This window comes from Hippocampus comes, unplaced genomic scaffold (assembly GCF_001891065.2).
Source record: "Hippocampus comes isolate QL1 unplaced genomic scaffold, H_comes_QL1_v1.1 scaffold261, whole genome shotgun sequence".
Taxonomy (NCBI): domain Eukaryota; kingdom Metazoa; phylum Chordata; class Actinopteri; order Syngnathiformes; family Syngnathidae; genus Hippocampus; species Hippocampus comes.
In genome coordinates, this window is record NW_017805824.1 from 279,222 (window position 1) to 302,753 (window position 23,532).

At 39.3% G+C, this 23,532-nt stretch overlaps 2 protein-coding genes across 7 annotated transcripts; both read right to left on the reverse strand.

Moving 5' to 3' along the window:
* Positions 1 to 167: 167 nt before the first annotated feature.
* Positions 168 to 14,713, reverse strand: slc38a7 (solute carrier family 38 member 7). Of its 6 annotated transcripts, none has more exons than XM_019886862.1 (13): positions 14,614 to 14,713; positions 14,215 to 14,257; positions 10,106 to 10,545; positions 8,655 to 8,708; positions 7,982 to 8,126; positions 6,068 to 6,206; positions 5,263 to 5,361; positions 4,312 to 4,366; positions 4,099 to 4,213; positions 3,513 to 3,660; positions 2,314 to 2,513; positions 2,169 to 2,220; positions 168 to 1,218 (listed from the first exon to the last, which is right to left on the reverse strand). In XM_019886862.1, exons 3-13 carry the CDS (start codon positions 10,358 to 10,360, stop codon positions 1,116 to 1,118), a joined length of 1,365 nt encoding a protein of 454 aa, XP_019742421.1. In that variant the 5' UTR covers positions 10,361 to 10,545; positions 14,215 to 14,257; positions 14,614 to 14,713; the 3' UTR covers positions 168 to 1,115. The 6 variants fall into 6 exon arrangements, with proteins under 6 accessions (XP_019742421.1, XP_019742422.1, XP_019742426.1 ...); XM_019886863.1 differs by having other exon boundaries at positions 14,197 to 14,257; XM_019886867.1 differs by lacking the exon at positions 14,215 to 14,257 and adding an exon at positions 12,858 to 12,900 and having other exon boundaries at positions 14,614 to 14,628.
* Positions 14,714 to 15,485: 772 nt separating this feature from the next.
* Positions 15,486 to 23,532, reverse strand: got2b (glutamic-oxaloacetic transaminase 2b, mitochondrial). Its single transcript, XM_019886953.1, has 10 exons — positions 23,359 to 23,532; positions 20,809 to 20,965; positions 20,573 to 20,701; positions 20,443 to 20,502; positions 20,183 to 20,344; positions 19,134 to 19,238; positions 18,846 to 18,996; positions 17,703 to 17,868; positions 17,463 to 17,613; positions 15,486 to 16,597 (listed from the first exon to the last, which is right to left on the reverse strand). The coding sequence occupies exons 1-10, from the start codon at positions 23,439 to 23,441 to the stop codon at positions 16,475 to 16,477; spliced, it is 1,287 nt and encodes a 428-aa protein (XP_019742512.1). The 5' UTR covers positions 23,442 to 23,532; the 3' UTR covers positions 15,486 to 16,474.

Genomic DNA, 23,532 nt, shown 5'->3' on the forward strand with positions numbered 1-23,532 from the left:
ATCAACATAAAAATATATATTACTAACATGTACAGACACACAAATGTTTGTTTGTTTTTACACTACACCCCTCTCAATCGACTTGTGAGAGTCCACAAGCTGCCGGTCGATCGCGATCGATTTAATCAGCACCTCTGATGTACATTTTGGGCAGAAAACAAGTAAAATAATGAATGCATCTATTTATTCATGTGATTCAAGGAACAGCAGCACCAGAAAGAAAAATCACAACCAAAACACCTGACACAAATGTTATATTTCAAGTTCTAAAAACAGAAATGAATATTCCTGCCTTATCCCTTGGGATACATTGTATTTTAAAAAATCCCTTTAAGACCATACATGCAACCTTAAATATTGCTTTTGAAAAAATACATCCTGACTCGTCTGGCAGTAGTGTTAAGTGTTTGCCACGGGAGCTCAGAACGACAAATGTCAAGCTTTGGTTTATCTTGCACACGCTCTTATGGCTTCATACATTCTGTATCCCTTCAGAGAAGCATTGACAAACCCCAACTAGCCAACAGTTCTGTATATTGATTTAGTCCTGTGCTGAAACTGCCTAAATCTGATAGAATTTAGAGTCATTTCACACATTACTTACCCAGTTTCAACATCAAAAGGTGCAAATCATCAAATGTCAATTCTGCATTGTAAACAGTCACTAGCCTGGACTTTGATTCAATGGCTGTGAACCACTGCACTTGTTCCTCAATGATTAACATTTACTCTGTCACGCAATTCAAAATGTACAGATTGGTACTAATCCATTAACCAAACTATTTCATGGTGAGGTTTTCTATACCAAGTCCCTTAGCGCTTGTAAACCTGTACATGGTCACAGGGTGAGCAGTTGTAGACTGACTGTAGTCACAATACTGCTTCAGCTGCAGATTAAAAGCATCAACAAAATAAACAGAGAACATGCAAAACATTACACATGAAGGATAAAGTGCCCGAGGTTGACTTGATAGTTTGGGCTGTCTGCACTTTACTCCTGGTTCTGTAGTATAGATGTGCAATCAGGTGGCGATCAGGGCTGATTAAATGAGAAACTGCTGAAGTCTTATTTAGTGCAGAACCATTTCCACAAGCTGGGACAGAAATGTTCCCCTTTAATTGGTGACATCCTGATAGATGGAATTGGTCGTGGTGAGGCCAAAGATGAAGGCTCCAAGTGTAACCATGACGATACCAAAGACCACCAGTCCATGCCAGCTGGTAATGAAAACACCAATCAGGCATCATTTTAGGGTTATTTAAGGCCACTCCTAAATTACTGCTTTTTTAAAAAAAATACTTTACTTTATCTAATCACATTTGTCATGGGTGCCCCAACTTATTATTCATATTGACCACAAAGCTTAGCCTTTAAGTCCACTAGCTTAATGCTCAGGCTAAATTGCATCTATGTTGTGGTGCAATAACCCTTTACACTAACAGATTGAACACAAACAGTCCGACACACATAGGAAGACAATGTAACAGTTCGCTCAGTTCTGTATTCTTTATCCTCTGCAAAGAGCAACTAATATTCATACCATCTTGAGTTGAGATGTTTTATGTTTAACTCATTCAATCCCAGGCATTTTCACTGGAGCAACCCCCTCAATCCCAGCGTTTTACTGGATTTTAATTGATCTTGCAAGGCCCACAGATTATTTGGTTCTAATGCTATATAAATATGGAGCCAAACAAAATAAAGTTTGGACTTTCTTCTTTCAGCAGAAAAAACATTTTGTTTCTATCTTTTTCCATTCTTCAGCAATCTGCATTACAAAATGGCTAAGTTTCATGAAAATGGCAATTCCTGGGCAAAAAACGGAGAAAAAGAGCTTTTTGTAAAAGCATGCATTTCAAACACGTGAGGAATCACTGCCACCTACTGGTCGCTTTTTTACATGATTTACAATGCAAACGGCTTATTCTCATTCACAGATTGCATCAGACCCTCCTCCTCTCTATGACGCAAAAAAAAAAGACTTAGATGTACAAGTACGTCCTTGGTAGGCGGGGCCTAATTTTAAAAATACGTACAAGTACATCTTGTGGAATGAAAGAGTTAAATATAAGTAAATGGCAAGGGGAGTCAACAGTGCAAGACACAGAGGTAATTAATCACGTGTGTTTTTGTACTAATGATATGAGTGAAAGATTGAAGCTCTCACCTGGCAGATCGTCTCTCTGTCTCCAACAGTTTGGCTTGGATTAAACACACACCTTTCAAATCAAACACAGATCGTCCACAAACATGACTGTACGCTATTAAGCCACACAACAACTGTGCATACACAAACAAGGAGGGGAAGATACCTGGAAAGATGAAAATAAAGCAGGCCGCCAATCCCCCTATGAGCGAGATGACGCGCCCGATATCCGGCGTGAAGAGCGCGAGTACGAGCGTGAGGACGAACCATAGGAGCGTCTGCACGATTCGCCGCTTCTGCTCGCGGCGCACGCACACCTCCACATGCTCGCCTTGCCAGCGCAACCACAGTCCCTCAATGACGGCCCTGCAAACACACGGTGAAACTGGAATGATTGTCAATAATCAACACAACGATGGATAAGCGCCTACTCGTGCTAGAGGTTCAGCAAAAACTGAACCTTAAAAACTAAAAGAACAATTTTAATGGTTTACCAGAGAAATGAAACAAAAACACCTGGAGGTAGGACTGAATAGCTTTAAGATTTTTTTTTTAATCTACCGTATTTTCCACACCATAAAGCGCACCTAAAAGCATTCAATTTTCCCAAAAGCCAACAGTGCGCCTTATACTGTAATCCAATGCACCTTATATATGGATCAACCTTCTGATTTCTTGGACGTAGTACCGTATTTTAAATGTTCTGTAAAGCGCTTTGTTGCAGCTGTAGTGGTTGTGAAGGCTCTATATAAATAAAGCTATATTATATTGTATTGTATTGTATTCCCTTTGGCATAGCTCCATCTAGTGGATGCATAAAGAACCACAGCCACTTTTGTAGCTTCCATCCTACGAGCCTTATAATGTGGTGCGCCCTATATATGAAAACAGTTTTAAAATAGGCCATTCATTGAAGTTGTGCCTTATACTCCGAAGTGCCTTATAATGTGGAAAATACGGTAATTGCAATCCCCCTCCCCCTTTAAAATGGACATTTCACAGGCAAATAATTTTGGCAAATCTTGTTGAAATATCCTCAAAATTCCCCATTTCATTCATCATGATCATTTTCATTTGATAGATTGAAAAACTTGATTTCAATGAAATTATAAAATTGTTCTCATTTTTTAAAATAAAGGTGTGGTATAAAATATCCACAACTCCAGAAAAAATGTAAGACCACTGCAACATTAGCAATTTATACCAACAAATTTGATTGAGATGATTGAGATGCAAAGAAAGTGAAGTGTTGATGTCAATTTTTGTATGTCTAGAAGATTGTCTCTTAGCCTCTCTCTTCCAGAGGTACATATAACAACGTCTGTAAACATAACGTAGAAGCATTAAGATAACCACAGTTTTTACCTCCCACAGAAATGCAAAATAGGGTACGAGGTGACCACGCAGATAACAATGAACGCTCTGGCGATGGCCACTGCGATGTCATTCGGAGGATATGACATCAGCACGTCCTGGCTGACATTGGAACCAAACGTCAGGAAGCCGCAGACACCTGATGAAATGGGAGGGGTATAAAAATCACACATCTCAGCGCCCTAACACTGAACATAGTGGTGAAATTACACAAAAAAACAATACATTTAAAGGGGAGGTCAACACAAAAAAATTATTGACAATAAATATGTTCTATGTGCCTCCATTAGTCTAAACACGTCATACGGATGAATATTGTGTTTGTGCATTACGAGTTTCGAGGCAAAATCCACTTTTATTTATTTTTTTAATTAACTAACTCATTCTACAAATGAATACCAATCAGACAAGTGGGGCTACATAGAACACAATGTAAAGACTTTTTTTGGGGTCGAGCTCACTTTTAATCAATTTCAAATGTGTAGAAAACGACATCAGTCACATATTGACAATGCTAATCATTACTGTTTATCATGTCAATAGTGATACGCCTCAACATGGTTGGAGCAAATAGTACCTGTCCCTGTGTAAACAAAAAGGCAGATAATCATGCTGAGCGTAACGACAAGCCCCCAGGGTTTGAGCGCTTTCTTGCTCATGCTGTTGAACACTGGTACGCAACTGACGTGGCACTGCGAAGAAAAAGACCTGGTGATTTATTTCCTCTCAAATTCAGAGAATTTGCAGAAAGGAAGAACAGTTTGAGCTAAAATGACAACTAAATTAGTACCTGGAAGCCAAAGCATATGGTTGGCATCGCGTTGAAAACTGCAGTCCAGGTGGAACTGGAACAAAGCAAATGTGTCAAAATAAATTAATAAATAAAATGGGGAAAAAAGGACACTCTTTTTTTATGGGTTTTTACAGTATGCAGTACAGGAAAAGTCAGAATTTCGAGTTGCATGCAGTCAGTGTAGTACCACATTGTGACACTACACAACATGCCCTGGAGCGCTGACGTCAAGTTTTTTTTCTTCTCTTTTCATCTCTCTCCATCCATCCATTTTCTGATCCGCTTTATTCTCACAAGGGTCGCGGCGGGTGCTGGCGCCTATCCTAGCTGTCTGCGGGAGGCAGGCGGGGGACACCCTGAACCGGTCGCCAGCCAACCGCAGGGCACACATAGTCGAACAACCATTTGCGCTCACACTCACACCTCAGGACAATTTAGAGTGTTCCATTAACCTGCCACGCATGTTTTTGGAATGTGGAAGGAAACCGGAGTACCCGGAGAAAACCCACACAGGCACGGGGAGAAGATGCAAACTCCACACAAGGAGACCGGAGCCAGAATCGAACCCTGCACCTCCGCTCTGTGAGGCCGACGCGCTAACCAGTCGACCACCAGGCCACCTACATTATAATATATATAATATTTCGGGGGGGGGGGTATATTTAATGTTTATCAGCGTTTTTGGGAGGTTTGTACAAAAAAAAATTAATAAATTTAAACACAGATGGAACGCAGTTGAAGTGCACTTTAGTGAGTTGAAATGTGTTTAAAGCATGTGGAGTGGGCAAAACTATTTAAATAATGATTTTTTTTTGTTTTTTTTTAATAGTCTTTCTGGTCTGGAACGTATCCCCCTTTGCTAAACAGAGGTTCAGTTTAACAGTATTTTTTACCGATGATTAATATGAGCAAGGACTTGACCAGGAATGAAGCGTGTGACGCCCTCACCTGCTGGGAACAACCCCTGGCATGACCTCTGCATCAGGCCAGATGTATTTCACAATCACCACAATGGTAACATACCAGGTACCCATCACACTCAGAGCACTGCAAAAAGGGAGATGGACACTGTTCAATGGATTCTCAGTAGAGAACCTCGCTTTGGCAAGGCTCTTTCAAGGATAAAGAACAGTCATTTTCTTGGGAATTTAGGAAAACATTTTTCCAAAAAAAAAAGAGAATCTCATAACATTTCCTCTAAAGTTTTATTGTCATTTGTTGTGGTTTAAAAAAAAATACAGGTATTATGAAAAACCTTCACCTTCAAACCTTGGTTGTTTTGAAACCTCATACATAATTCCAAGATATTGTGCATCAATTCATTTTCATGCATGAATCATCGAGGAGCATGTTAAAAAAAAAAAAAAAAAAAAAAAAATCACACAAAACTCATTTTTATTCTGAAATAATATATTTGTGAATCTTCTAAACTGCAGCGTATTATTTAAAAAAACAGGGAAAAATAGACAATTGCAAGATATTTTGAAAAAAGAAAATCACAATTTTATCTGGCCACATCAAAATAAATAAATTTGGATCACCGTGGACAAACTAGCCATGATTCGGTGAGAAATAAAAGAAAACTATAAGAAGATTTAGGATATTTTGCAGTAACAAAATTGAAATGAGAGTTACAGACTGAAGCAGAAAGTGATGTCCTTCCTCCACAATCGATTAAGTGACAAGCATTTCATCTCTTTGGCTGAGGTCATCAATTTATGATGTGCGATTTTTGTTGTGTGTTGTGCAATACCTGGCATATTTTTGGAAGCCAATCTCTTTTGGGATGGACAAAGGCAGAATGACCAAAACTGCAGTCAACGTGATGGTAAACTTGCGGTCGGTGTACCACAAGCCGCTAAAAGAGCCATCCTGAAATGCCACCGCAATCACTGTGACCAAAAAAATAAAAATAAAAATGTCAAGATTTATATCTTATGGATGACTAGATTAAATAGTCACACGGAGTACGAGAAGCCACACGAGGCCAAAGTGTAAATTTCAGACCCAAGCGGGAGACAAATTTAGTCGCTGTCAGCATATTGGAACAACGCGGCACATGACACGGTCACATGAGGGACACTTCTGTCATCCTGTGCACCCTTTGTCTTCATCAGCTAAAGCCCCATATTTTTGCTAGAGGTTATCAACACTGGTACACGGCACTTTTAAATTTGCATGTAATAAAATTAATACTAATATTGACTTTCCAGCTTGGGAACTACCGCATTATTATGGCCACCCCTCCAGCAGCTCTACAAGTATCTTGTCCACGAACGAGTACATAGTTTTGCCATACTAGTAACATGTAGTTTAAGTACTACATGTAGAATAATGACACATTTCAATGTATGTACAAGTGTGCCCTCACTAGCATGCCCCTTCTGCCTACTAATGGAACAACCAGGGTACACAAGTACAATAATTGTCTCACTAATTATTTTGTCCACTACTAGTGTTGCTTTTGGTCCACTAGTACACAATTAAACCTAACAAGTAGTACAATGAAAGATGTTTATCCGATATTGAATTAAAAACTGCTTTCCATATTCTGAACAATATATTTATTGAAAAAAAAAAAAAAAAAAAGATCCAATGTAAGGTCCATGTACACTCTTCGGCCCCAATATTAGGTAAGTGCATATTCGTGAGCCAAAATTGTGCAGCATTAGTTCAGTGGTTTTCAAAGTTTTGTGGTACGCAAAATAATGCCTGCCTATACAATTCAGTTATATTTAACTCATAACTAGTACAATATTTTTACACTCAATCGTTGAGAACTGTTTTTTTATAGGTAAAATTTGTGTTTATTTTGTGCAACACATTTTAACGGAATCATTTATTTAACCGCAACCCCCCAAACCCCCATTTACCGTAAATACATTGTTAATGTTCAAACTGTGTGATATGTTACAGTGGCTTGATTACAATACGAAATATATACTTTAGAAATAAATCAGAATCAGAATCATCAGAAACATGATTAAAAAACGTGATAAAAAAACATCTCGTTTTTGATGAACACGTGGGCCTACTACACTACTCTATATTAATGTTGGTCATATATATATATATTTTTTTTTTAGGTGGTGCCAAAAGTTCGAAAACTACTGCACTAATTGACAACTGAGTGCCATTAGTAACACAAGTGAGATGATTAAATTCGACTTGTTCACATCTCGGGCTTCACTAGGAATACTAGTAGCACACAGATGCCAACTAGTGCAGTTTTGCCTCATTTGTAACTTATAGCAGTCTCCTAGTACACCTGCAGAAATGCAATAAAACAATGGAGAGAAAAAAATATACTGGTAAGATCATTCTGCAACTACTAGTGAAATGAACTGCCTTATTAGTGAGGGCAAATCGTGTACAAGTACATGGACCTTGAAATGAATCAGCTAACAGCAACGGCCAAAGCAAGGCAGGTCTCAGAGACGTAAGGACTGTTAACAGTAGCTTGGTAGACTTCACACATGCACTCGCCCATTTATCATCAATATGGAGGTATGTTTAGTCATGTGATCAGATCGGCTGTCACGTTTTCTGTTCGGACCAATTTGGGAATGTGTGTTCATACCGCGAGAATCTGACAAGATTTGTCAGAGCAGCCGATGCGGCAGTGGCGGGCGTGACAGTCCTCTGATAAGATAGCGAGCATACTCACGGAAATCCAGCTGGTCCCCAATGACGATGAGGAAAGCAATGCAAGTGCCAAAAGTGTACACGGCGATGGCGACCTCGCACAGGACTCCCGTGACTTTTCCGCAAGTGGCTCGCACCACCTCCTGATAGGTGCTCTCGTTACTGACCTGAGGGAAACCAAAGCAGCTGACGCGATGGAGTCAGCAATGTCAATTCGATTAACAAGATTTTAAGTTCAAACATGGAGACACGCCGTAGACGAACTAATGAAAAGCATCTAAGCCGCGGTGTTGTCACGCCTTAAATCACAGTTATTTGAACACAAATGGTGCAACAACACACGTAGACAGATAATACAATGCTCACATGTGTATATTCTTTATCCTCTGAATAAGTGCTATTAAATATTGCTGGGCCCTGACTGATATGTTCTTTTTTAGCTAAGATGCTGATGTGCCTCAAATGTAAGTAAATGTAACAAAGGAAACACTAAAATATCAGCTGAGTCAATATGCCATTCAGGAAGTGAAAGTCTCAGTGCACAGTGCTGATCCAAGCATTATGCTACTACGACTACAACTTTTTGGAAAAAAAAAAAAAAAATCATGTACTTGCAGATGGAAGCACAAGAGAGAACGAGTGAATGAGATGACCAGAAAGACTACAGTGAATGAAAGGGCTTTAATCATACTAACCTGACAGCAGTAACCCAGAATCACCAGACCACTGATAATGAAGATCAGCATGAACTGAAAAATAAAGAAAGGCAGCCTCACATCCTAATTCATCCTTGCTTAATATTTTTGTGTTGTCAAATATCATCACAGAATTTCAGCCAGACATTATAAATGTATCTATTTTTTATTTGGGCACTCAATAAATTAGATTAAATATCGTAGTCCACTGACAATTCTTGAAAAGGAGCTCAATTCAAAAACTGAAACTCAGTTTTATACAATTTTGAGTCAATATCAACATAAAATGCCTTTTGGGTGTCACAATTTTGCCCCCCAAAAGTGTAGATTTTCCATTGAACGTCATATTTATTGTATTAAGTAGCTGTTACGCGTTGAGAGATTGCTTATGGGTCAAGTTCCATCCTTTTCTTTGTTTTTAATGAGTTAACTACAAGTAGACAATGTGCTTTGTACAAGCAAACGGCAAAATAATCGAACTTACTGACACACTGAACATTTTGGCCAATGTTAGCATTTTATGGGCACATGCTGGACTTTTACTGGGCAATATGATTCCGTTAGCAAGCGGACTGTGTGGTCTTTTAAGATAAGATAAGAAATCTCGCAATGGAGAAATTCCCAACAAATTTAACAAATATAGTTGGCATTTCAGAAAGTTTTTTTGTTGATATTTCACGATGACAGAAGTTGATATGAATTTTTTAAATTTGTTCCATTTAGCCACTTATACACTGTTGTTAGCAGAGCAGTGTGTGGGATCAAAATAATGTACATCCAATGAAGTTTGGGGTGGGGGGGGGGGTATAAAATGAAGGAAAATACATTTAAAGAAATTTAACATTGTGCTGTGAGGTGCGCAAATATTTTAACTATATACAACAAGAACTCAAGCGTTTCATTATTCCGTTACATTTTCCAAGTGACTAAATGATTCTGATGAGGACACCAAAGGCACTTTCAAGTGACGCTGACACAATCATCACACAGGAACTTTTTGAGACCACCAATTCCTACCCAATTTCTGCATTTAAAATAAGGTTGATTGTTTCTTATTCAATATTCCAAAGTCTTGAGATGGTTAATTCGGAGTTTCTGTTATATGGGAGCCCACTTTTTTTTTTTTTTTTATCAAAATGATAAATATACAATCGTGAATTATTTAACTGTGTGTGTAGTGAATCTGTGCAATATACGAGTTCAACTTTTTGTTTCGTACTACTGATATTGTAGTGTACCTGAATTAGGATTTATATGGATATCGAGTCTGAAGAAATTATTATTATTTTTTTTTTTTTTTGCAAATATTTGGTGTATTTCCACTCAAATCACAGCCCAAAAAACTATGAAGACGGTCACTGGAGAACTAAATAAAATTAATTTACATCATTCATTGACAAAAATGGGGCTGCATGAAGTCATGAAAGGGAGCCGTGTTGTTGCCGCCTCACCATTTGAAGCATGACTCCAGCCGTGACGCCACCTGCCATATTGAAGGCTGCCGGGAAGTTGAGCAGACCGGCTCCCAAAGCCGCATTGACCACGATGAAGACCGCTCCCAACGATGACACGCTGCCACTCGGCCTCCTCTCCGATTCCATAAGCTGCGCCGAGTCCATGCTGGGACTCTGCAAGAGCCGCGCTCGCTCTCCCGAGTCATTGCTGCTAACTCCTCCCCAGTCGTCCATGTCAGTGTTAATGGCCATGAGCTAATTGGCAGGCGCACCAGACAGCCAAATCTCCGACTGTCTGAATCCAGCTTTCGAAGAATATGTATGTCGATTGTTCCAGGGAGAGGATGGATAAATCTTGAATTTTTCCACAGGGTTTGGGAACCAGCCAATTTTGGGGTGTAATTAGTATTGGTTAGCGGGTGGATCCATTTGGTAATCTGGAATTCAATACAGTTTACAGTTAGACTCGGAGATCAACAAGTAAATAAACGAAAGCACAGTGACTGTATGGATTAAGTTCAAATCTCTACAGTACAGCACAGTTGTTTCATGGGTGCAAAATGTCACATTTTTAAGCAATGGCACACATTCATTCATTCAAGAATTTTTTTTTTTTTTTGAAAAGGTTTGAGACAATTTCATGTTCATAAAGTTGATTCATCCCTCCATTTCTTTTCCTTGTTAAGGTTATGCTGGAGTAATAACATAGTTATACACACAAAACAAGGTTGAAAGGCAAGGATATGTGGTTGTTTTAAATACACAAGTTGGCATTCTTTTTATTTTGCTTAGTTTGACAGTAAACATTAACTGGGAGTGGCAATATACAGATTGAAGTTTGTTTCCTTTTTTTTTTCTCCACTAGGTGTAAGACTTTGCTGCCAGACCTCAAGTCTAGTCGCAAGTCTAGGATGAAAAATTGGTCCAACATACATTTCTTAGATATTTGGTTAAGCAATCGTAGTTAAATTAACATGAATAAAATTAAAACTGAAAGACAGTTTTTCTCTTATTTTGCAAACACAAAAAAAACAAGGGTCTGTACTACAGATCAGAATTTGAATTTAACTGAAAAAAAAACTATTAGGTATTTTGGCAATTTTTCATTTTCTACAAATAAATAAATGTTCGAAATGACGTGGACTTATGACTTCTGCAGTCGTAAACAGAGTAAACTGTTTATAGTACGAAACAAAATAAAACTAAGGATACTAAATAGAACAGTACCGGTAATGGCTTATATTTCACTTTTTTTTTTTTTAAAGGAACAATACAGTTAGTGTGATACGCACACACCAACATGCACGTTTCTTCTCCTAGCACAGCTCTCCTGCAGGCAGAGACAGAGCCGTGGGTTTGTCTTCATAGCTTGTTTGGAGGGAGAAGAAAGCCTAAATAAGCTCCTAAATAAGTCTGCCTTGCCTGATATAAAGAAGCCTCCTTGCTAAACGGCATCGTAAAAGGGTTGAGAGAGCCTGAGAGTGCGACAGACAGGTTTGGTGATTGTAAAAACGTCCAAGCGACATAACTTCAAACAGAAGTTTAAGGAGTGTAAATTATTTGGTGACAAGCGAGCTTGGTTCCCACTGCTTGCATTTAACGAGGTCACACCACTAGTGTCATTTCGAGAGAAGTCACACATGTGCCCAACAACTATGTGACTGCGCGGACATGTCATTTTACCCCACACAATCCTACACGTACCGATGTAAAAGTATTGTTTAACATTAGATAAATAAAATGTATTTAAAAAAGGGAAATCCGTCATTCGATGGTAATGCTTACATGGGCCATTTAACCAAATTGGTGCCATTTATGTTAAATGCTCTTGAAAACACTTTATTTTTAGTTTATTTTGAGAGTACAGTAGTCCCTCGTTTATTTTCTTAGAAACAACTGACAGTTTTTAGAAATATTGCACAGAACCTTTTGTCAACATTGGAGGTTTTGTCATGGAGAAAATTTGACAAGCTGTACAGCAGGCATGTCCAGCTCCGGTCCTGGAGGGCCACTGTCCTGCCCGTTTTCCATCTCTCTGGCTGCAACACACCTGATTCAGATGATCAGATCATCAGCCAGCTCTGAAGCAGCATTAGAACGATCCTGATGATTTGAATCAGGTGTGTTGCTCCTGGGAAAGCTGGAAAACAGGCAGGACAGCGGCCCTTGAGGACCGACTTTGGACACCCCTGCTGTACAGCGATGAAACGCGGAGGTTGTTGACATTAGGTTTCAGTCCCTTAGCATATCAGGATGCAGAATACAACGCACTATTAAATAAAACCGCATGAAAAAACCGTGAAATAGCGATGCTGCGGTGAAAGATGAAACGTGTTATAGCGAGGGATTACTGTATTACAAATTGCATTTGGCACTGATTTGGTGGAATGGTCAAAACAACACGAAACATACATGTATGTGCATGTCTATATGAATGTGAGAAAAATCGGATGCACGCTCTTTTTTTCTTAATGCATTGCCGCGGTGTTGTATCGGGACTCGTTATCGGCAGTTACCTAAAACTTGGACTCAAAATAGCGTGATCGGGACATTCCTAAATAAAACAAAAATGCTCATTTTGCTCAAATATTAATTTATACATTGTAAAATAAATCTTATGAATGGTCAAATTAATCTGATAAACTGGTCGTTTTTTGCAGAGATTTCTTCATTGTTCCCCAGATATATTTTATTGAACAAGCATAAGCGTAAGATAATAAAACAAACTGACAAAAATGGTAAATCTTACCTCCATAAACTAGTGGATATCCAGTCGGTGATGTTTGCAGTGTCTGTGGAGGACAAGCGAAGGGTTAGGCTGAGGACCTCAAATCAATCTATACTGTTTGAATCGAAACAGAAACGCCTGCGTTCGTGGCTTTAAATGGAGGTTATGAGTGATTCGACCAGGCTGACGTAATTGATTAGACGTAAAATTGTCGAATAAGGTTAACAAACATAATGCATGACTGTCAGTGCATCTCAAAACCACTCGTCTCGCATTAGCGGACCTAGCTACCTTGTTGACTTTACGTTCATTCGCCTAAAAAAAAAAAAACAACACCTAAAACAATAGTTGTCTGCGCTAATTGTCACAATCTCCAGCGGCGTGTCATTGACAGATTAGGGGGAAAATATTAAAGAAAACCTTCGATCATCCAGGTGTCTCTGCTGCAACTGCTGCATCTTACTAAGGCAAATAGACCGTGGGGTACCTTCATAAAGAATTGAGGAGCACGTGATGCCTGGTCACGTGACCGGGGATTGTGGGAAATGTAGTAAAGTATTTTATATCACTTCGATCCCTTTATCCACCCCAACTCCGACTTCTTGTGCCACTTTTCGCTTTCTCGTACGCAATTTAACCTTAAGTAAAAACTATGGAAAGTCGTTCAAGATTTTATTAAGCTCTATGTCATAGAACGCTCTTTGCCCTCACTACTAAGATAATAAAGCACACAAGGATGATGGGTGGGTCTTACTAGTAATGTTTTCTTCGACTACGAGTGCCATTTTTGGCCTAATAGGAAGCAATTTAAACCTTAGGAAACTCTGGAAAGCTTTATATACAAATAACAAAATAATACAATGTAATAATTTTACTGTGATACTGGAGGTTTTACAATTTTTTTTTAAAAAGTTATATACAGTAATTGTTATATTTAATGAGAACACTAACACGATGTCCTTATCTATAATTTGGCACTTTGTATTACAAATTGCATTTGGCACTGATTTGGTGGAATGGTCAAAACAACACGAAACATACATGTATGTGCATGTCTATATGAATGTGAGAAAAATCGGATGCACGCTCTTTTTTTCTTAATGCATTGCCGCGGTGTTGTATCGGGACTCGTTATCGGCAGTTACCTAAAACTTGGACTCAAAATAGCGTGATCGGGACATTCCTAAATAAAACAAAAATGCTCATTTTGCTCAAATATTAATTTATACATTGTAAAATAAATCTTATGAATGGTCAAATTAATCTGATAAACTGGTCGTTTTTTGCAGAGATTTCTTCATTGTTCCCCAGATATATTTTATTGAACAAGCATAAGCGTAAGATAATAAAACAAACTGACAAAAATGGTAAATCTTACCTCCATAAACTAGTGGATATCCAGTCGGTGATGTTTGCAGTGTCTGTGGAGGACAAGCGAAGGGTTAGGCTGAGGACCTCAAATCAATCTATACTGTTTGAATCGAAACAGAAACGCCTGCGTTCGTGGCTTTAAATGGAGGTTATGAGTGATTCGACCAGGCTGACGTAATTGATTAGACGTAAAATTGTCGAATAAGGTTAACAAACATAATGCATGACTGTCAGTGCATCTCAAAACCACTCGTCTCGCATTAGCGGACCTAGCTACCTTGTTGACTTTACGTTCATTCGCCTAAAAAAAAAAAAACAACACCTAAAACAATAGTTGTCTGCGCTAATTGTCACAATCTCCAGCGGCGTGTCATTGACAGATTAGGGGGAAAATATTAAAGAAAACCTTCGATCATCCAGGTGTCTCTGCTGCAACTGCTGCATCTTACTAAGGCAAATAGACCGTGGGGTACCTTCATAAAGAATTGAGGAGCACGTGATGCCTGGTCACGTGACCGGGGATTGTGGGAAATGTAGTAAAGTATTTTATATCACTTCGATCCCTTTATCCACCCCAACTCCGACTTCTTGTGCCACTTTTCGCTTTCTCGTACGCAATTTAACCTTAAGTAAAAACTATGGAAAGTCGTTCAAGATTTTATTAAGCTCTATGTCATAGAACGCTCTTTGCCCTCACTACTAAGATAATAAAGCACACAAGGATGATGGGTGGGTCTTACTAGTAATGTTTTCTTCGACTACGAGTGCCATTTTTGGCCTAATAGGAAGCAATTTAAACCTTAGGAAACTCTGGAAAGCTTTATATACAAATAACAAAATAATACAATGTAATAATTTTACTGTGATACTGGAGGTTTTACAATTTTTTTTTAAAAAGTTATATACAGTAATTGTTATATTTAATGAGAACACTAACACGATGTCCTTATCTATAATTTGGCACTTTTATTAAAGTAAATGGATGCAATTTTTGAAAAGCAACGTTGTGTTAAATTACCAATTTTGTGGATACCCTGTACAGTAATTTACTTAAAATATTCCAGAAATTGTATGTTGGTGTCTACTGAGCAACAGAAACTATGATTACAGTATCGGATTGCTTCCTGCCGGCTATATTGCACAACACTGCTGATCAAATTTATAACATGTCAGTTGTATAAAACTGGGCTTTTAAAGATGTCATACTGTATTGCAGTAACCGGTATTTGATCACATCTCATGATAGTACAGAAAACAAAACAATCACAGACGCAGAAGTATTCTGTAATGATTTATTGTATTTCTGTAATGCATATGACTGATCTTTTAATATGCAGAAAACAGAGGCAAATGGTAACGTTTGACATTCGAACACCCTCAGTGGTCATGTCTTACTTATGAATAGACTGACACTTCACCTCTTACAACCCAAACTCTGACAACTGTACCAATACGTGATGTAAAACCCTATTTTGGAAACACGAAAATAAAACACCTTTGTAGTTAAAAAAAAAACAAAAAAAAAACACAATCCTCTACCAACTCTATTTTGACTCGCATGACTGTTGTGAGGACAATCTGACACAACTGACTGAGAACCTGCTGCTCAGCAACTGACAACACTCAAAGTTACTACAGTATTTGAATAAAGACGTAAAAGAACTTAAGTGACAAATGAAACGGATGTAAATGCAGAAGAGTGATACTACAGAAAACTACTGAATGACTGATTAGGTCAGGTGAAGAACTAATCAGGCAACAGATAATTTTCTTACCAATGACAAAGAGCATCAGGATAATCCTGAAAGTCTCAGTTGCTTCAGTTTGAATGAAGTCATAAAGTGCTGTAAAAAGCAACAAAAAATACACCTTTTCCCAAAGCCATACATTTCTTCACTTGTACTTGAAACCACTGTCTAAATATTACCCTGATGGTTAAACATTGAGTGAGTCAAAAGCAAAAGAACAGCAGATGGGTTTGTTCCACACAATAAATAAGACAAGATTACAATAGATATCTCAGTCAGCTCAAAGTGACTACGTTGAACAATTTAGCAGGGGAAACTGTTGTTGAGTGACATTGCTTTGAAACAAAAACAAACAACATAAAGTGAACTATTTTAACCGCAATGAGTTGGACAGTAGACCGATGACGTCCATGAAAAATTTCGAACCTGGTACTAGAAATGAATAGAGGAGACAAGTGACGTGTCAAATCTTTTCAACTCTGCCCCATGACTGTTGTTGCTCTTCCAGTGGGATCCGCTCTACTTTGAAACGGCGTGGATGGCCTCGGCCAGGTATTCCACATTCCCGGAGGACACGCCTGCCATGGAGATTCTGCCATCCTTGGTCATGTACACCGAATACTCTTTCGTTATGCGTTCCACCTGGAAAAGAACATTTGCAGTGGTGATGCATTATGGGAAGTACAACAACAGGTCATGATGAACACCTGCTTTATGCATCAATAACAACAAGGTCAAAATTGATTAGGACTAAATTAATGAATGTGTAAAATATTAAATAAAAATATGAACTCAACTTTTATTTCTTAATATGAAATATTAAAAATAAAAATGGCAGTCACTGTACTATTTATCCATTAGCTAAATTTACTAAAATTACTAATTTAATTAACTACAGTCCAACATTTAGCAATGTTACATTTCTACTCCCATCATTGATCAATACTCGGGCTGAATGATTTAGAAAACTAATGTAACTGATTTTTTTCTTCAGGTTTGCGATTTAATTTGATACCATACATTTTGAATCAAAACTACAATAAACAGGCCACCCTGACAGCACCGGGCAGCTCCTCCAGCCAGTGACCGATACACCCACGCTGCAAGAAGGAGAGGTACCGCCACTCGTTCCTGCCGACTGCTGTCAGGCTACTGAATAGACGGTCCTGAAAATCTGGACTCACCCCCACTCACCCATTTTTAATATGCTTATATTTTACATTTATATACTTTTTGTCTTTTACTTTCTCCCCTTCACAATTTTGCTCCTGTAAATTGGGAATTTCTCCATTGTGAGTCAAATAAAGGGTTTCTTATCTTATGACTCAGAGTTCAGTCTCAAGCCATTTTCATACATCTAATTTCTTCAAATGCAGTCTTCCATAATGGTGACAAATAATGCTTTTGAGAGAAAGATGAGCTTGTGCACCTATTAATTTCATTGTTAGTTTTTTTGGAACACCATCACCTTTTATAATTAAATGCCAGTCTGAACTCGTTTGTGTACCTGTTCAGGTTTCAGGCCTGTGAAACAGAACATGCCGATCTGGTCAATGACATGCTGCCAGTTGTGGGTGGAACCATTCTTTTTCAAGCCGGCCGCCAGCTGTTCTCTCATCTTGATGATGCGATTGGCCATCCCATGGACCTCCTCCAGCCTGCCACACACATTGATGACAGCAATTGAAGAAACACAATCAAAGACTTGTGTCATATGATTTCTGCACGATGACTTAACTACTTTTACCAAAGAGCGCGCAGATCTGGCGTGTTGAGAATAGTGGCGGCGATTCTTGCTCCGTTCATTGGCGGGTTGGAATAAATGGGCCTGATGAGGATCTTGAGCTGAGACTCCACCCTCTTCGCCTCTTCGCTGTCCTTACACACCACAGTGAAGCCTCCCACGCGTTCACCTGGCAACACAAAAACACCACCACAAGATCAACTTGTTTCAGCATGTCAGCCTCGTTTTGAAGGAACACTTGCGGGCACTTCAGCATTCTTACCAAGTAATGGGCATGCAAAGGGATTTAGCACGTTTTGTGACTACGAGCATCAATGCTAACATCAGGGTCGAGGGAAGTGCTTTTCTAAACTTCACATTGAATGTTATATTGTCATACTGTGTTCACCACAGTGGCTTGAAAATAACACCACAAAAAATGGAAAGAGACCATAAAAAACTCTTTTTGCTACTTTGAGATGGAATACATTTTTGATTCAAACTATCTTCTATGAATAGATTTAACCACTAGGTGGTGATAAGACTAAGATAGATCTTAAAAATCACCCTTTGTCCTATAGTAGTATGTTGTTTTCTGATGAATGTGAAGTCTGATGAATGAAAAATTAATTCCACCACTTCCATACAACTTAAACAACCTTGGTGTTGTGTGATGTTGATGACAGGTCCAATTGTCATACTTAGGTTGTGCCGACACATTGCTTATGTAGAGGAAAAGCAGAGGTAACTGAGGACAGCATGTGGACGTTAAAGTGGGAAGGGTGAGCCTGAAAGAGGACGCGAAAGGCATGCCCCCAGTAGGTGCCGGTACGTGCATTGTCCAAAACAACATCCCGAGAATGGCACCTACGAAGGACAGTTTAAACTGCGAGCTATCACTTATGTGGATGCCCAGGGGAATCGAGCAGCCGCGAGAGAATTCAAGCTCAACTAATCCATGGTGCTTGGTGCTTTTGTTTAATGAAGCGGCGTCATCTATCCAAATGGGCAAGGACGACCGTGGCGCTGCAACATCCGGTGGATTACAAGGAAAGGGTGGCCAACTTCTACTCTTACTGCAGTAAAAAGCGTAATGTTCTGCGTGAAGAAATTGTCCATCAATGGCTTAAGTAAACACTATTGTGAAAAAAAATGATTGACACTGACCATAGAGACCCATGTTCTTAGCAAAGGACTGGGACAGCACAATATTGTGGCCCTGCTCAATAAAGTAGCGCACTGCCCAGGCATCGCGATCAATGTCTCCACTTGCAAAGCCCTGGTAGGCCATGTCGAAGAACGCCAGCAGGTTGCGCTTCTGTAAGGTGAATAAGAAAGGGAGGGGGGGGGGGGGGAGGAGAGGAGTCAATCAAAGTGAACAGTGTGGTTATCTACACTGCCATTGGAACAATCACAAATTCTGATTGCGTGACGTGCGTGCCAGAAAAGACACACCTTCACAATGTCAGCTATCTCTTTCCACTGTTCAGGCCTGGGGTCCACACCGGTGGGATTATGGGCACAGGCATGCAACAAGATCACACTCTGCTCTGGGATTTTCTGTGGAAAAACAATGAACCATTTAAGATTACTTACACTTTAAAGAGGTCATGCACCTCATCACTCCTCCCTGGTCACTTTTTAATCTTAAAATCTTGCATCTTGATTTCCAAATGTTTAAATTCCTACCTACAGACTGAGTACTCGCCAACAAAGATTACAGATACTTCAGAACACAATTATGACTTGCAGTTGTGATGAGAACATGTTTGATTTCATCAAACCCAGTTGAGAACATAAATGTTCTCGAAGATGTCACTGTAGAGTCTTGCCATGTATGTCATTTAAATGTAATCTGTAACAAGGCATTTCAGTTATGCAGTGTCAGACGGAACACTCGGGCACTGCAGTAAATAAAAGACGGACAAAGAAAGAGATGGAGAAGAATGTGGAGTTTGGTGGCTATACAACTCGGAACATGGATGCCAAGTTACCTCTCTGCGTTAACTACAAAATACAAATGCTTGATGACTTTTTGAGAATGCCACAAATTACATTTGGCAGGACAACTGAAGTGCTACTTTCTCACACCATCGCTGACTTCTCTTTACTCAACGTGCCGCTCTACAGAGGCTCTGTGACGCAGGCGCCGCTGCCTCAGATGGAGATGAGCAGTGCTACCCAAGCGAGGAGCCCATCTTAGCGCCCGAGACAATTTGCAGGCAGCTAACAGAATGCTGCTTATGTGTTTAGCTTAAAGCCTCTCCACACGGTTGACATGACTCCCACTGCATCTACCCGGAAGTTACATGTCAGGCTAGTAAAGTGGTATCGGTGGATTAGTATCGAAGCATTGTTTTGGTTATGACTAGAGATGTATGGTATCGCCATTTTATTTAACAACATTCAAAAGGAAAAACGTCAGTTAGTCGTGTCACACAACATGATCCACTTTCAAAATGTTCCTCTCATAAAGCCCACCCAAGCGACTTTTCGTGTCTTACAGAGATGTCCTCCAGAGCGCCGTTGAAATCAAACCCACATGTGGATGGGTCATAGTAGCGGTATGCTTTGAGCTGCATTCCAGCGTCTCTGAAGATGGGTGTGTGGTTACCCCAAGAGGGTTTGGGCAAGTACACGTCACGAGGACCTCCATGGAACCGAGACTGGACCAAGAAAAAAAAAAAACAAGTGAGAAAATCCACTCTTGCCTTACTGTTCATTTGGACCGATAGACCTACTACACCGTACAAAAGTGTATTACCAAAAAGTTAGCTCCAATACGCAGCGATCCAGTTCCAGAGATGGTCTGGACAGTGATGTTCTGTTGGGAGACCACTAGTTTGCAACTTGAAACGTCTCTATGGTGAATTCGCACACCAAAACCGACTTACCCTGCCACTCTTCAAGACCTCATTGTCAGCTCCAAGAGCAAGTTGGGCACAAGCCTTGCTAAATTCCCCCAAACCGCCAATGGGAAGATATTCCTTGTCCAGCTGTTTCGCTGCAATCAAGGCCTCTGCCTAAAAAACATGCCCGGGTGGGGGTTACATAGAGAAATACAAAACAAAATAATTGCAGCTTCACTCGTGATAAGAAGGCAGTGCCGTGTGGTTGGGTGCAGTCTTACCTTGCGAACACAGCTGAGGACGAAGGGCTTGCCCTGATCATCCCTGTAAGCTCCCACCCCCAGGTTCATCTTCTTCGGGTTGGTGTCCCTCTTGAAGGCTTCCGTCACCCCCAGGATGGGATCAGGGGGGCCCATCTGCACTCCACCCCACCATGAACTGCTCAGGCACAGGACAAAACATCTATTATGAACAGGAGCGCTAATGCAAGCGTACAAAGTCCAACCGTAAATATTTGAGGGCCTTAAGTCACACGGGCCATGTTAATGTAGTAACTGCGGCCTGTGATGCTTGAGATTAACAAATCAGGGGAACCGAGGAGACCGCGCTTACGTAGAAGCACATGAACATCATGTGAGTGATAGGCACAAGAATTTCAGAAATATTACGCTTTTTTTATCCTGAAAAGTTAATCAGAGTGAAATGGTACTGAATTAAAATAAAAGTCAACTTTTTCGAGACCATAGCACCAGGTATGTATTGACATGAATATTTTTTTCAAAAGAAATGGATGCAGTTCTATGTTAACATGACTGAGGCCAACATTGGTCTCAAGTTTCTTCCGCTTTGTAAACCCTCCAACGTTGCAGCTAAAATTAGAACTGAAATCTCTGCAAAGGGCAGTTCAAGCATCTCCTCATAACAATAAATAAGCAAAATAATAATGTGGAAGAATGTAATTGTAAGCAAAATCCCTGTCAAAGCCTGAGTACATAATCAATTTCAAACTCTATTAACTGCATAAACAAAGCACTTGTCTTTTCAGCTCTTAAATATTTTGTCAGGGCTTTCTCAATAGCATTCGTGAGAATCCAGAAAGGAAAATAAATAACATTTTAAGTGATGCATGATAGTTTACATACACATAGAACCTTTGCACACTTGAACCCTAGCTTATAATATAAACACGTAAGTTATCAGGGATCAATAGCGCAAAGGCCACCATGCGGTCCTTTCTCTTGCTACAAACATCTACAAAAAAAAAAAAAAAAATCACACATTTTTCACAAATTTTTGCGAAGGAAATAAAACTAAAATGTCTTTTTAAAAAAATAACAATACACTGAAACAACATTTTGTATTTACAAAACTAACTATAAATATAGCAAAAATTTCATTTGTTTTTGTCTTCGGAAATTAATACATGAGCCTTTGTGGTTGAATTTAAATGTATTTATTTTGGTATAAACCAGAAGAAGGACATTGGAACAGTTGTCTGGGAGTTGTGGTCCTTTTAATAATGTGTGTCAAACCAAAAAATTATCATCGAGCAGCGACCAATAAAAAAAAAAAAAGTGTCCCCACTTGACGTCGCTCCTAGGCAACAGCTTTGCGTGTTTGACTCTTAGCTGGAATGGCTCCTCTGCTTTTGGCATTTAACTCAGCCTTAAACAGAACACAAGGTAAGAAGTGCTTTTCTTTTTTGGTTCATACATGAGAAAAAATACAGACATTATATATTAAGTTGTGGCAATTTTAACAGTAGAAGCACTATTATGCACTGCACTGATCGATAGTCTGTGGACTGTTATATAGTACCTGATTTTGTTTTATGGATGAACAGTTTTTAAAATTATATTTTTGTTGAATTTTTAATACACAATACTTACCACGGTGTTTTTTTTTAATGTGGACACAAACATTTGTTTAAAATGAAAAGTAATTTTAAAACTGATAAAAATGAAACTACTAAGCATTAAAAGGAAATGAAATAAACTAACATCCTGAAAACGAAATGAACTAAAATCAAAACGAAAAAAATAGCTATCATGAAAATTCCAAAATTAAAGAACCCTGGTATTTTCAGAGAAAAAATATAAACTAAACCCATTTAATGGATACAATATAAACACATGTAACCCACTACGATTACATCTGCACAAAAAAAAAATAAATCCGCAAATGCGCCATTACGTGAACAACGCATCTACAATTGAACCAATCAACAAGGGAAAGAGACCAACAATAGCCAATCAGCGCCCGCGAATTCACCAACAAGGAATTTGGCTCAAAAAAAATAATAATAATTTGCCTTCGCTAAAATAAAATTTTAAAAGATGCTCTGTTTAAGACTGCTGAGCAACTAAACACATCAGATTGGAACAAGTCATGTTAGCATTTTTATTTGCATTTTGCACTAAAACATCTTCATGCAGACATTTTTGCTAAAACCCTAATCCACGCGTAACAGCTTTACGGGAAGTCACATTGATTTATGAATTTATTGAAAAACATTGCTGATTTTAAATACCAAATTGGCACAACAGGTGTCATTCAGGCTCGTGGAGAAAGACGCCAAAAGCGCCAGGCGCAAACAAGGAAACGCTTGCGCTGCCAAGGCCTGCGGTCAACCAATGACCCCTGATTGCGCTTGCTAGCCAGTTTGTGCGGCTAACATTAGCTCCTCGGGGTAAGCAAGCTTCTGTCAATGTGACTAAGTATATTGTATTCAACTGCAGGCAAACAGGCTAGCATGAGCGACAACTACTTCTGTGGCTAAAACATAGAATATACGACTGTAGTTAGCATTCTAACACAATGTTGCTTTTTACCTGTTTCGGGCGGACATAACCCCAAGTGACGGAGTCATGTTTCCAAAACACACGAACAATTTGTTGGACTTCAGCAGGGCCATTTCTGCGTGCCTGGTGGGGTCAAGCCTGGGAGGATGTGGACGGATGAAGGGCAGTCACGGCCGACGAGAAGCTCCGAGGACGTAATGACGC

Bases quoted from the DNA above. Each gene is read 5' to 3' on its own strand.
- got2b (XM_019886953.1), bottom strand. From the start codon at position 23,441: ATGGCCCTGCTGAAGTCCAACAAATTGTTCGTGTGTTTTGGAAACATG. The intron at 20,702-20,808 runs GTAAGACTGCAC...CATGTTTTTTAG, and splicing joins TCCTCAGCTGTGTTCGCAAG to GCAGAGGCCTTGATTGCAGC. The intron at 17,869-18,845 runs GTCAGTGTCAAT...TTGTGTTGCCAG, and splicing joins TAAGAACATGGGTCTCTATG to GTGAACGCGTGGGAGGCTTC.
- slc38a7 (XM_019886862.1), bottom strand. From the start codon at position 10,360: ATGGCCATTAACACTGACATGGACGACTGGGGAGGAGTTAGCAGCAAT. The intron at 8,127-8,654 runs GTTAGTATGATT...GGTTTCCCTCAG, and splicing joins TTCTGGGTTACTGCTGTCAG to GTCAGTAACGAGAGCACCTA. The intron at 3,661-4,098 runs GTACTATTTGCT...CCATTTCATCAG, and splicing joins TTTTGTTTACACAGGGACAG to GTGTCTGCGGCTTCCTGACG.